Raw genomic sequence first — 11,399 nt, 5'->3', positions numbered from 1 at the left:
CGATTTGCGCCCGGTTCGAAGCGTTGGAAAGCTTATTCAATTTCCTATCTAATAATGAATAAATGGAATTCCAATTGATGATTTTTATCATCCTCATTTTGAGCCTTAACCGTCGAATGAATTGATTCCGTCGCTCAAAATCGCGCGTTTGAAGCCGTGTCTTCGACACTTTATTGCTCATGCTCCAAATACGCAAGAATACCTACAAAAAGAGGAGAAAACTATCAAGAAGTATAAAAGTGCATGAAAATATATCTATTCGCAAAGTATACATATTTATGCACAAAACGGGGTATTATTCAAACGTTATTAACAAAAAGTATTGATAAGTGCCATTATTTACAAACACAAAATAACTACATTTTGGCACTTAACAGGCTACTCCATATTATTACATGCACGTTACAAACCAAGGGTAACATTCAAACATAAGGGGTGAGATATCAAACAGTATAAAGGAATGTATGATAATAGTCAAAGAAAGGAAAAGATCATACATCGCTCACCACTTCTCATCACATAACATCTTATAACAACTTTCATCAATAAACAACATCCAAATAGTTCATAATATCGCAGCGAAATTCAAATAGCAACATAAATCCAAATCATAACATCTTTGCCAACATGGCAATAACTATCCAACATGTCTCAATCAAAGAGAACAAAAAAATCCAACCAGATAAAATGACATAATCAAAACATAACGACATAAAGAAACAAACATCGCAAACGTCCCCCGAGTGCTACGTATCAGAGCATAGACACACCGACTCGAGCTATAAGATAAACGGCTACTCCATGTCGTTACCTGCATGTTATCAACCAAGGGTAACATTCAACACAGAAGGGGTGAGATATCAAACAGTATAAAGGAACGTATGATAGTATTTAAAGCAAGGAAAAAGATCATACATCGCTCACCACTTGTCATCACATAACATCTTATAACAACTTTCATCAATAAACAACTTCCAAAACAATAATAATAATATCAAATCAATTGCGACAATATATTCCAAATTCCTAATTATATTATCATCATGTCACAACAAACATCACGTCTCAACAATAACAAACATATGTCAAATGCAATTCAAATGTGGCTCGACTTATACAGATGTATGTGGTACCATTTGGAGTAAAACTCCCATCGTCTCAAAATTTGCCATTGGGCACATCATCGCTATTTGCCATTAAGGCCATCGTCGCTTTTTCCATTAAGGCCGTCTTCTCTGCATGCAATGGATGTGACTCAATGAATGTAACATCCACACAAGCACAACATTTACAACACATCGCAAACACCGACTAAACATCATTACTTTCATAGTAATTCATCACTTTGCAATCACGTCACTATGTTGTAACATCACACAATAATATATCATTCTCATTCACGTCACTATGTTGTAACTGTTAGAACAAGAATTGTTCTGATCAATATTCTTAGTTTTGATGATAACAATGTATATGAATTTTGTATAAGATAATGTGGTACTCTAATCCTATGCATTTTCCATTTTAGGAAATATATAAAGAGTATGCACAATTCAGCGCAAGAAGCACTGACTCAGAAGGTTCAAGTATGCAACATCAGAACATGCTCTGGCAAGACATCAGAAGATGGTCAAGTAGGATCAGAACATAGTCTATTAAAGCATCAGAAGAACTTGAGATCAGAAGCAGAAGCACTGAAGATCTTATGGTATCACGCTAGAAGCACTTCAAGGTCAGAAGACAAGAAGATGCTCTGCACCAAGTTGTTTGACTCTGATATTCAAACGTTGTATCTACAAACATCAGATCAGAAGCTAGTACAAGATGGCAGGCTATGCTGACTGACAAAAGGAACGTTAGAAGCTATTAAAGGCAAAGTCAGTAAAAGCAGGAAAAGCAAGGCTCGAGGTAGTTGACAAAAGAGTGAAACATTAAATACAATGATGTACGGATCACGCAACGCATTAAATTCTCCCAACGGTCATCTTCTCAAAACGTCTATATAAAGTGAAGTTCTGATCAGAAGCAAGGTTACAACACTTAACGAAAACAACTCTGCTCAAACTTGCTGAAACGGTGCTGAATCAAAAGCTATCAAACTTCATCTTCAAACTCACTACATTGTAATATCTTAGTGATATTTAAGCTTAGAATCAAGTCTGATTAGTGGAAAGCCATTGTAATCAAGTCTGATTAGTGGATTAAATCCTCAGGTGAGGTAAATCACTCTAAGGGGGTGGGCTGGAGTAGTTTCGTTAACAAAGAACCAGGATAAAAATCATTGTGCAATTGTTTTTATCTTAAGAATTTTTTAAAGTCACACTTTTTCAAACCCCCCCTTTCTAAGTGTTTTTCTATCCTTCAGTAACATCATATGAAAATACATCACTTCACAACAACAATCACAATATCAAACGATACAATTCAAGAAAATATTAAAAAAGGTTTCCAAAGGTTTTCCAATCATATTCATTAGAAAAACATCAATTAGAGCTTCACGGAGGTTCAAACGGCACTTAAAAAGGAGTTACGGATCAAAAGTTATGATCGTTTCAATTTTTCACAAACAGGGCATTTTCGCCCGGCAGAAGCAACTGTTCGCCCGGCGCTCCAAGGCAGTAGGGTGACATCTCCTCGCCCGCTTGACTCACCTACAAAAACTTGTGGGCGCTGGCTCGCCCAGCGAAGCAACTCGCTCGACCGACGCTTTACACCATAACTGGAAAAATCTGTGCGCTTTCAGCATTTCCAACACCATCTCAAATTCGATTTTAACCATTCAAAATTCATCCAAACAACAATTTAACACACATAAAATGTTCCTAAACATGTTTAATAACCATGGGTTCATATACAAACATAATCAACATGATTAATGGCACAATTTCAGGGAATTCTATCATAAACCCTAACAATTTCAATTCACACATTCATGGACACATACAATTTAACCCACCCTAAACATCATCATACAACACTTTATCATGAAAGAATCTCACTCTTACCTTAGGTTTTGGATTGAAGACAACTCTAGCTTCAATCTTGGATTCTCCTATTCTCTCACTCTTCTCTTCTCTTCTTTTTCTTCTCTTCTTTTCCCAATTTCACAAAAATGAATTTCAACTCTCTAATTCTCTAAAACCCCTTGTTTTTGCTAAACCCTTACTATTTTTCAAATTGCTAATGGGCTCTAACTAGCACCCATCCATTACTAATATCAACTTAGGCCCAATAACTAGTACCCCTTCTAACTTATGTTATTTACTAAAAATTCTCAAATAAAATAACATAAAACCAAATAAGCACATAATTATCACCTAATCCACACAATTGTCAATTAATTCACACAACACAATGTAACATAAATAATTAAAGTAAAAATGGGCGTTACATGCAGCCCCTGAGGGCTCATACGATAAGGAAATAAAGTTGCCCCTCACTAACAGCAATTTCTTTTAGCACAGTGAAAAGCGCTTGATCCTACAGTTTTATATTTTCTCCACTTTCTCCACGTCTGCAAGTAACCAACGAACCCCAGTTCCTATATTTTCTCAAATCAACCAAGTCTCCCGAAGATCTCTCCACGAAGCCACGACCCCTATTATCACTCAAAAAGAAGTTACAGTAAAGGGCTATAAAAAGGAGGCAGTTGACAGAAGAAGGGTTCCTTCGTTTTTCCAATTTTTGAGTGTAGAGCTTTTGTTTTTAGTTTTCTTAATCTATTTAATTACTTTAAAAACAGTGATAGTTTCCTACACCGGGGGAGCTATCGTAACCATAGTTTTAGGTTTTCTTTTTCGTTCAATTTACATTTCCGAGAAGCAAATCCTGCCGACATTCTGTGGAGAATTAGAGTTAGCACTTAAAGTCCAATATTAATCTCCAATTTCCTTTATCAATTCTAGGTTCCAATTTAATTTATATTTACTTTCTTTACAATTAGTAACCATGCTTGAATCTATGCTTTATATCGGTTATTGTAAGTTTGAGTTTCTAAGCATGTGCGACTAATCACTTTTGATACCGGTATGTAAAGTCATACACCCGAAGGGGTTCGGTAATAAATAGGCATAAATACTTACAAAATACTTTTCTGATTTTGGTTTCCAAATTTAATATTAAAACTGTTTCATACGAGAGTAAAAGATAAACGAAGGTTAAAATCAACACAACGAGAGTTTGAGCTTTTAACCGGATAATGGTTACTGAATATTAATAATAAACATAGCGGGAGCACTTTAGGATTAATTAGATTCTATTTGTTTCAGATGCTGCTGCTGTTAATCAGGAAATGAATCATCTTTACAAGACCATGAGCACCTGCGGCCGTCTTCTCAACGATATTCAAGGTTTTAAGGTAATATAGTTCAGTTCACTCCTTCTCTTTCCATGACGTCTCAACTTTGAGGCAAGAGTTCGGCTTGTTGAGTGTCCTACACGTGTCAGTATCTGACTAACGTTCAATTTATTTATTTTTTCAAATTATCATCTGTGTTAATGTGTTAATGTCGGTGCCACAGTCTATGTTAGTGCTTCATAGGTGGTGACTAATATTTTTTGTGTATGCTTATGTTGTAGAGAGAATCTGAGGAAGGGAAACTGAATGCAGTGGGTTTGCATATGATTCATAGTAATGGAGATGTTACTTACGAAGACACCGTTGATAAGATGAAGGGTGTTATTGAGGATAAGAGAAGAGAACTCCTGAGATTAGTTTTGAAGGAAAAAGGAAGCTTAGTTCCAAGAGATTGCAAGAATTTGTTTTGGAAAATGATGAAAGTGTTGAACCTATTCTACATTAAGGATGATGGATTTACTTCAAATGACATGCACTCTACTGTTAATGCAGTACTTAGAGAACCAGTCATTCTAAATGAATTGTTGGTAGATTCTAAAAGCAACACCCTCTCTCAAAAGCACTAGAGCTGCAATTGATTTTGATAAAGAAATAAAATAAAAGGGAATCTCTTTCTTTTATGTGGATTTTGGTGTTTCTCAGGAAGAGGATGGGTTTGATTTATACCCATATAATTTTTTATTTCTTTTTACATATTCTTGGTATTCATTAAAGTGTACACATTCTTGGTTGGTACGATGCAGATTATTTGGAATGGTTTAAGTCTCAGTCTAATTGAGATCACTTTCTCTTATGAGGATGCTTTTGCACACTATTTTTGCTTTAGAAAAATCATGAATAATTGATGTTAAAAGAATTGAGTTTTAAAAAATTGTTGTGTTTGGTCATGATACTTTTTAAAGTAGGATATAGATTGGTTTTGTTTAGTTGATAAAAGTATAATTACTTTTTTTTTCCACCACTTGTATCTAGTTCACCTGACTGCCTAATTTGGTTCAGTATCTAGTGGTTTCAGCTCCTTCCTGATTGTACTTGTGAGAGATCAAATTGTGATTTTCTCTATCAAATCTAGCGTCAATCATCATTATAATTACATTTAATATGAATAAGATAATATTAATGTGGTAAGATAATATTAAATATTAAGGGAGAATAGAGAAATTAATGTGGTAAGATAATATTAATATTAAGGGAGAGAAAACAGTATAACTGAAGAAGCAAACACAAGGTTAAATATTAGGTAAAAATGGAATGGAAAGACCAATATACTTTTTAAAGATATTTGGGTTTACAAATTTATCATAAATTGAGAATAGCGTCATCAAACCGCTATAGCACTGCTATTGCGTTGCTATGAACGCGTAGAGGTGAGGGGCCATGCCACCGTGCTATGCCAATATAGCGCGCTATTAACAACCTACTCAATGAGTTAAAGTATTTGCAAAAGAAATTCATAAAACTTTTCAAAAGATTTTGAACATAAGTATTTAGACAATGTGTAACTCATAAAGGTGAAAAAACTTGAGCGATGAAGATAGCCATCTGACAATTGTTGAGTAAAATCAAAAGTTGTTAAACTTCCATTGATAATTGGGAAACTCTAATGATCTTGCCAAAACAACTTCCATTGATAATTGGGAAACTCTAATGATCTTGCCACCCTAATAAAAGGTATTGAAATTTTGAACAAGCTCTTAAACATAGATAGACTTGTACAACGACAAAAATGTGATGTGACAAAGGTGGGAGAAGGGGATTCTACAGAGACATGAACAAGTCACAAAAGAACATAGTTGTATGGTCCCAAACTCCAGAGTACTAATTTGAAAATGACTTTTGCCTGCCACCCAGAAACTGATTGTCACATAGGAGGCTAATTAATAGGCTATTGGAAACTTGTTTGTTTCCAATCTTTTGCAACAGAACAGCCAAAACATCTGCTTGTTCAGAAACCTGCAGAGACAAAATAGCAGATGCAAGATTTCTCCCTGCATATGGATACTAAGGTTCACTGGTTCATATATTTTGAGCATCCATAAGTGGCAATAAGCACGCAAGAGTTCAATTGATAAAGAAATAAAGCCCATAAAACACTTTCTGGTAGAAAGTAATGTCACTAAAATTGTATGCAAATCACTATAAGAGGCATCAATGTTACTTTTATTCCATCGGAGGGATACTGTTTCATCGCAGCAGAAAATGATTGAAACAACGTAGACAACAACACTACAAAAATTTGCAGTATACGGTCAACATTACAAAATTTACTAAATTTCAGGTAACTTTGGAATATTGGAAGAAACATACATATCTCTAAGAAACACATTACAGTACTTCACTCCATAACAACATTTGCACCAAGTGCTTTCAATTTCTCTATTATCTGTTCTCCTTCTTCCTTTGAAACACCTTTCTTTATAATAGAAGGTGTTTTTTCCACTATATCCTTTGCCTCTTTCAAACCTAAATCCGTAAAGCCACGAACCTCTTTGATGACTTTAATTTTGGAAGCTGCTTCATAGGACAACAGTTTCAATTCAAATACAGTTTTTTCTGGTTTTACCTCTTCCTTGACTGCTGTCGAGGCTTTTGCTGCCATTCCAGCCAAATTTGCAGACCCTGCTTTCAAATATCCCACATTAGGCATCTCCTTTATACCCATTTTCTTCATCAGAACGAGACCCAATTCTGCAGCTTCGGCTAGCGTTAGAGATGCCACTTCATCAACAAGCCTGAAAACTCTCTCTGATGGAGGGCCGCGATTCTCATTGGGATCAAATGTTGCAGGATCAAAATCAGCCGGGAGACTTCTCTGATCAATTTCCACTTCCTCTAGGTCCTCTTCCTCCTCTTTTCTGGCCGCTTGACCAAAGTTTCTTGATAATACATTTAATTTCCTAGCATTCGAACCTACTACGCGTCCATAAATAGGTTGTCTATACAGACCATTGGGTAAACAATGTCTTATTCTCAAAAGCAAGCTCATTCTTGGCTAGTAAAGATCTCTCTGAATTGGCAAATCAGCTCATTCAACATACATTGTGAACTTTATTCCAGCACAAATCCTGGAAGATAGAGAAGAACATTTGTTAAATTCATTTTAGCCAATCCTACTGCACATTTTGATGTACTGATGCAAACAAGACAGACACAATGAAACAGAAAAGGCAGTATGAAAACTACAAGTTGAGGCATGAAGATTTCCTCAGTTTTCCAAAAATCATTGAGAACTAACTACTCTTCTGTTAAAAAATATTTATAATCACAAAAAGCTTCACTGTCCCAACACAAGTAGATAAATTGGTCGGCGAGCGCAGAAAACAGCCGGATCACCTGGATGAGCTTCAAGAAGGAAGTCTAGGGCTCGAAGTTCGAACACTCAAAACCAACATAACCACTAACTAACATACATTCTCATATCAATAAATAAAAACAAAAAAGCTTCTGCCTCTAAATGATTAAAAATTTTAATATATACTACTATGTTGTTAATCTCGGTTAGTGCTGCATAGCACCGGCTCCTTAAAATGCTTTGCAGTATAGCGGGATAGCTGCTAATGCAAAGACTAAAAACTAGTGTACAAAGTAAACATATATACTCAAAAAATAGACTAATACACAAAATTCAAGAGATCGTCATTACTTAATATTTAAAAAACCTAAAGTATACAGTCATTAAACATAAGCTGAGAGGAAGAATAAAACAGAACTGAATTAAAAGTAGAAAGAAGAGCAAAACAATTACTTTTAAGCAAGAAAGAACATAACATTTCTCTTCAAGGGGTCCAGATTGAAATTTATACGCTTAAAAAAAAGGCAAGTTTAAAAAAAAATAATAATAATTTGATGAATTTATCCCCAAAATTCTAATGGCGGACGCAATAGCAATTTGGGGATGCAATGATAGGCCACTATAACCTCTACTGTTGATAGCAGCTTGCAGACTAATAGCATTGCGCCGAACCCTACTACGCTATAACAGTGCAATTGCATAATATTGACAGCATAGAGGAACCCTAGTCTTAACTCTCGAAATGACACTCTAACATACACACCTTTTTGTGGTATATATCTGCTAGTCTAGAGAGACATTAAGAGTATTTCCTTGCTCCCAAGCAATTAAACAAAACCAAATACAGTAAACTATCAAATTTGAGACTCCAAACTTACGAAATAAAAAATTCTTTCCTCGAAAAGAATCGCGTTTGTCAAAATGTCTTCTGTAACACCAAACACTTCTGAAAAATTGTGGGTACACAGACACTCGTGATTACACTAATATCAGTATATAACACTATAATAATACCAAATATGATCTAAATTTGTTAATACTAAACTTAAAAACAGATAAATTTGATTCATATGCTAACAATCGCGTTGATTTAGCTCACAATCATGGAACCACATTCTATCTAGCGCATGTAACGAAAATTCGAGTTACAAAGAGAGAGAAGGAAAACCTGGACGAACGTTCTCTCTGTTTAAGGCGGCCCACGACGAACTCCGGCAGCGTTTTCCGGCGAAATGAGTTCGGTGCGAAATGCAGTGTCGTTTTGATGGAGCTGTTGAGATTCGTTGAGTAGGGTTTTGATTTATTAATTAATTAATTTTTAAATTTTTTTTTTTTTTTGTGAATGATTATGGGCTTTTTTTTAAAGATGGGCTTGAAATTTGTCTAGTTACACTCTCATTTATTGAGTACACTCTATGTCAGCTAGATAACATATACTACTTTGAGAAAATTATATATAATTTGTTAAATAAATAAAGTAGTCGTAATTTTAAAATCATAATAATTTTTTTAGTATATATTTTTTTATAATATATAAAATGACAGTTTTTTTTTTTTTTTGAATTATACAAGTTTGAAAAATTGTTTATTAATATTTAGATTGAAGGAGGATTTGAATGATCGGCTAGAGACTTGGAGAAGAGTTTTAGAAATGCACGGCTTTCATCTAAATAGAAGTAAGATGGAGAATATGGAATATAAATTTGGTAAAAGGAGAAACATTTCTAATATAGAGATGAAAGTTAGAGATCATATCATCTCACAAGTCACGTGATTTAAATATCTTGGATCTCTAATACGAAATGATAGATAAATAGTTGAGGATGTAAGTCATCGAATTTAAGCTGGATGACTGAAACGGAGGAGGGCTTTGGGGACTTTATGTGACACAAAGGTAACGCTCAAGTTGAAGGGGGAATTTTGTCGAATTGTGGTAAGACCCGCAATGTTGTACATGACACAATGTTGGGCTGTTAAGAATCAACACCAGAATAAAGTAAGTGTAACATAGATGAGGATGTTGAGTTGGATATTTGGTAAGACTAGTGTTTACGGTGATTTCCGGTAAACAACCGCTAGTCTTCCAAACTATAATAAATATGATTTGGTTACTCGTAGGATCGACTAGATTGATCCTAGGACATAGTCAAAAAGGTTGTTATTCATGATAGTTCGAATTATGTCTATGGTTGGCTTGTCTCGAAATAAGAAATACTTAATCAAAGAAATAAAGATTAGCAATCACCTTGTTATACACGTAAATATAACATCAGCGAAGGGCAAGATAAAGATAAAATATAAGACAAAAACTGTAAAGTGCAGGAATCTTAAAGTGCAGAAACTTAAATGCTTCGAAACTAAATAGAATGAAAGTAAAGAGTGCAGGAATGTAAATGACAGAAAGTAAATGAAATGCAGTAATATCAAAAGATACTTGAATAAAGAAAGATACAAATGTATTTAAAATGGTATTGGTGTCATATGTACATTTCTCAGCGAAACTCGTTCTCTTAACACTTGATACTTGAGCAATATGTGAGTGATTTGTACAAAATGAACACACGGAATCCTAATACTAAGACCCTTATTTATACTAAATTTGACCCTAACGGTCCTACACTAATCTGATGCCACGTTACTCATGAGAATCCTTGGGATGCCATCTGTCTTTGTGCAGTTATATAAACTACTTCGAAATTTAAATCCTCCCGCCTGAATCCTCTTTCGACACGTGGCAACGTAATCAGAATCGAGAATGCCATGAAAATACGCCAAGCTTCAGTACTTTACGTATTTCGTAAAAACGTTTAAGTCCCAAAAGACGATTCTTTTCGAATTTAGCTTCAGTGCTAACTGTCTCCGTTCCAACTTAAACCATCATTCTCGAACATGGCCATCAGGATTCCGTGTGCCAATTGGGCCATATCTCTTAGGTATTAAGTATCCAGTTTCTTTCGAATTGAATAATCTAGGCCACCTGCAGCCATTTCAACTAATTCGTGCTCTGGGACAGTCGTGAAGCATCTTGACTTCAACAAACGGAACCTGTTTAAGTAATCATCTATAGATTCCGTGAACTTCCTCTTGATGATAGCCAATTCTTTCAGACTTATCTTGGTTTGACCCATGTAGAATTGTTCATGGAATAATCTCTCCAAGTGTGCCCATGCATCTATGGAATTTGGGGGCAAAGTAGTGAACCAAACAAAAGCATTTTTTGTTAGCGAACTAGGGAAATATTTAATCCTTAAATCTTCTTTCCCTGCTAGATCCCCTGCTTCTGTCAGATACCTGGCTATGTGCTCCACGGTAGACTCATTGGTGTCCCCTGAAAATTTAGTAAATTTTGGTACTTTGGTACCCCTTGGCAATTCTGTTTGCATGATATATTCTGCTATTGGGGATGTATAATTTGGGCGTCGAAGCCCGGTATTAAGGCCATTGTTAGCCATTATTCTCTCTATCATGGCAGTGAGATTGTTCTCTGTTGCCAAATTGTCTCTCCTAACCCTATGGACCACTTCGTCAGGATGTTCGTTTCTTCTTACCATCACCAGATTAGGCTGTTGCTGGGCAACTGCCTGTTGGCCAACGTTAGTCATTTGCCTTCGAGTTTCTAAGTCTATCACTTGGTTTTGCTCGACTGGTGTTGGTCTAGATGGTGGTGTTGTGGCTCAAACTTGTTCTAGAATGGGTTCCCCTTCCTGATAAGTTGGTTGGTTGTTCCTTCGTCTATTTTGTGGAACTCCT

The 11,399-nt window shown here is 35.4% G+C and overlaps 1 protein-coding gene across 1 annotated transcript; it reads right to left on the bottom strand.

Moving 5' to 3' along the window:
• Positions 1 to 6,496: 6,496 nt before the first annotated feature.
• On the bottom strand, positions 6,497 to 8,943 carry LOC131598992 (uncharacterized). Its single transcript, XM_058871515.1, has 2 exons — positions 8,818 to 8,943; positions 6,497 to 7,422 (listed from the first exon to the last, which is right to left on the bottom strand). Exon 2 carries the CDS (start codon positions 7,341 to 7,343, stop codon positions 6,693 to 6,695), a length of 651 nt encoding a protein of 216 aa, XP_058727498.1. The 5' UTR covers positions 7,344 to 7,422; positions 8,818 to 8,943; the 3' UTR covers positions 6,497 to 6,692.
• Between the last annotated feature and the right edge of the window lie 2,456 nt (positions 8,944 to 11,399).

This window comes from Vicia villosa, linkage group LG4, assembly GCF_029867415.1.
Source record: "Vicia villosa cultivar HV-30 ecotype Madison, WI linkage group LG4, Vvil1.0, whole genome shotgun sequence".
Taxonomy (NCBI): domain Eukaryota; kingdom Viridiplantae; phylum Streptophyta; class Magnoliopsida; order Fabales; family Fabaceae; genus Vicia; species Vicia villosa.
This window is presented reverse-complemented; position numbering and strand designations above follow the sequence as displayed.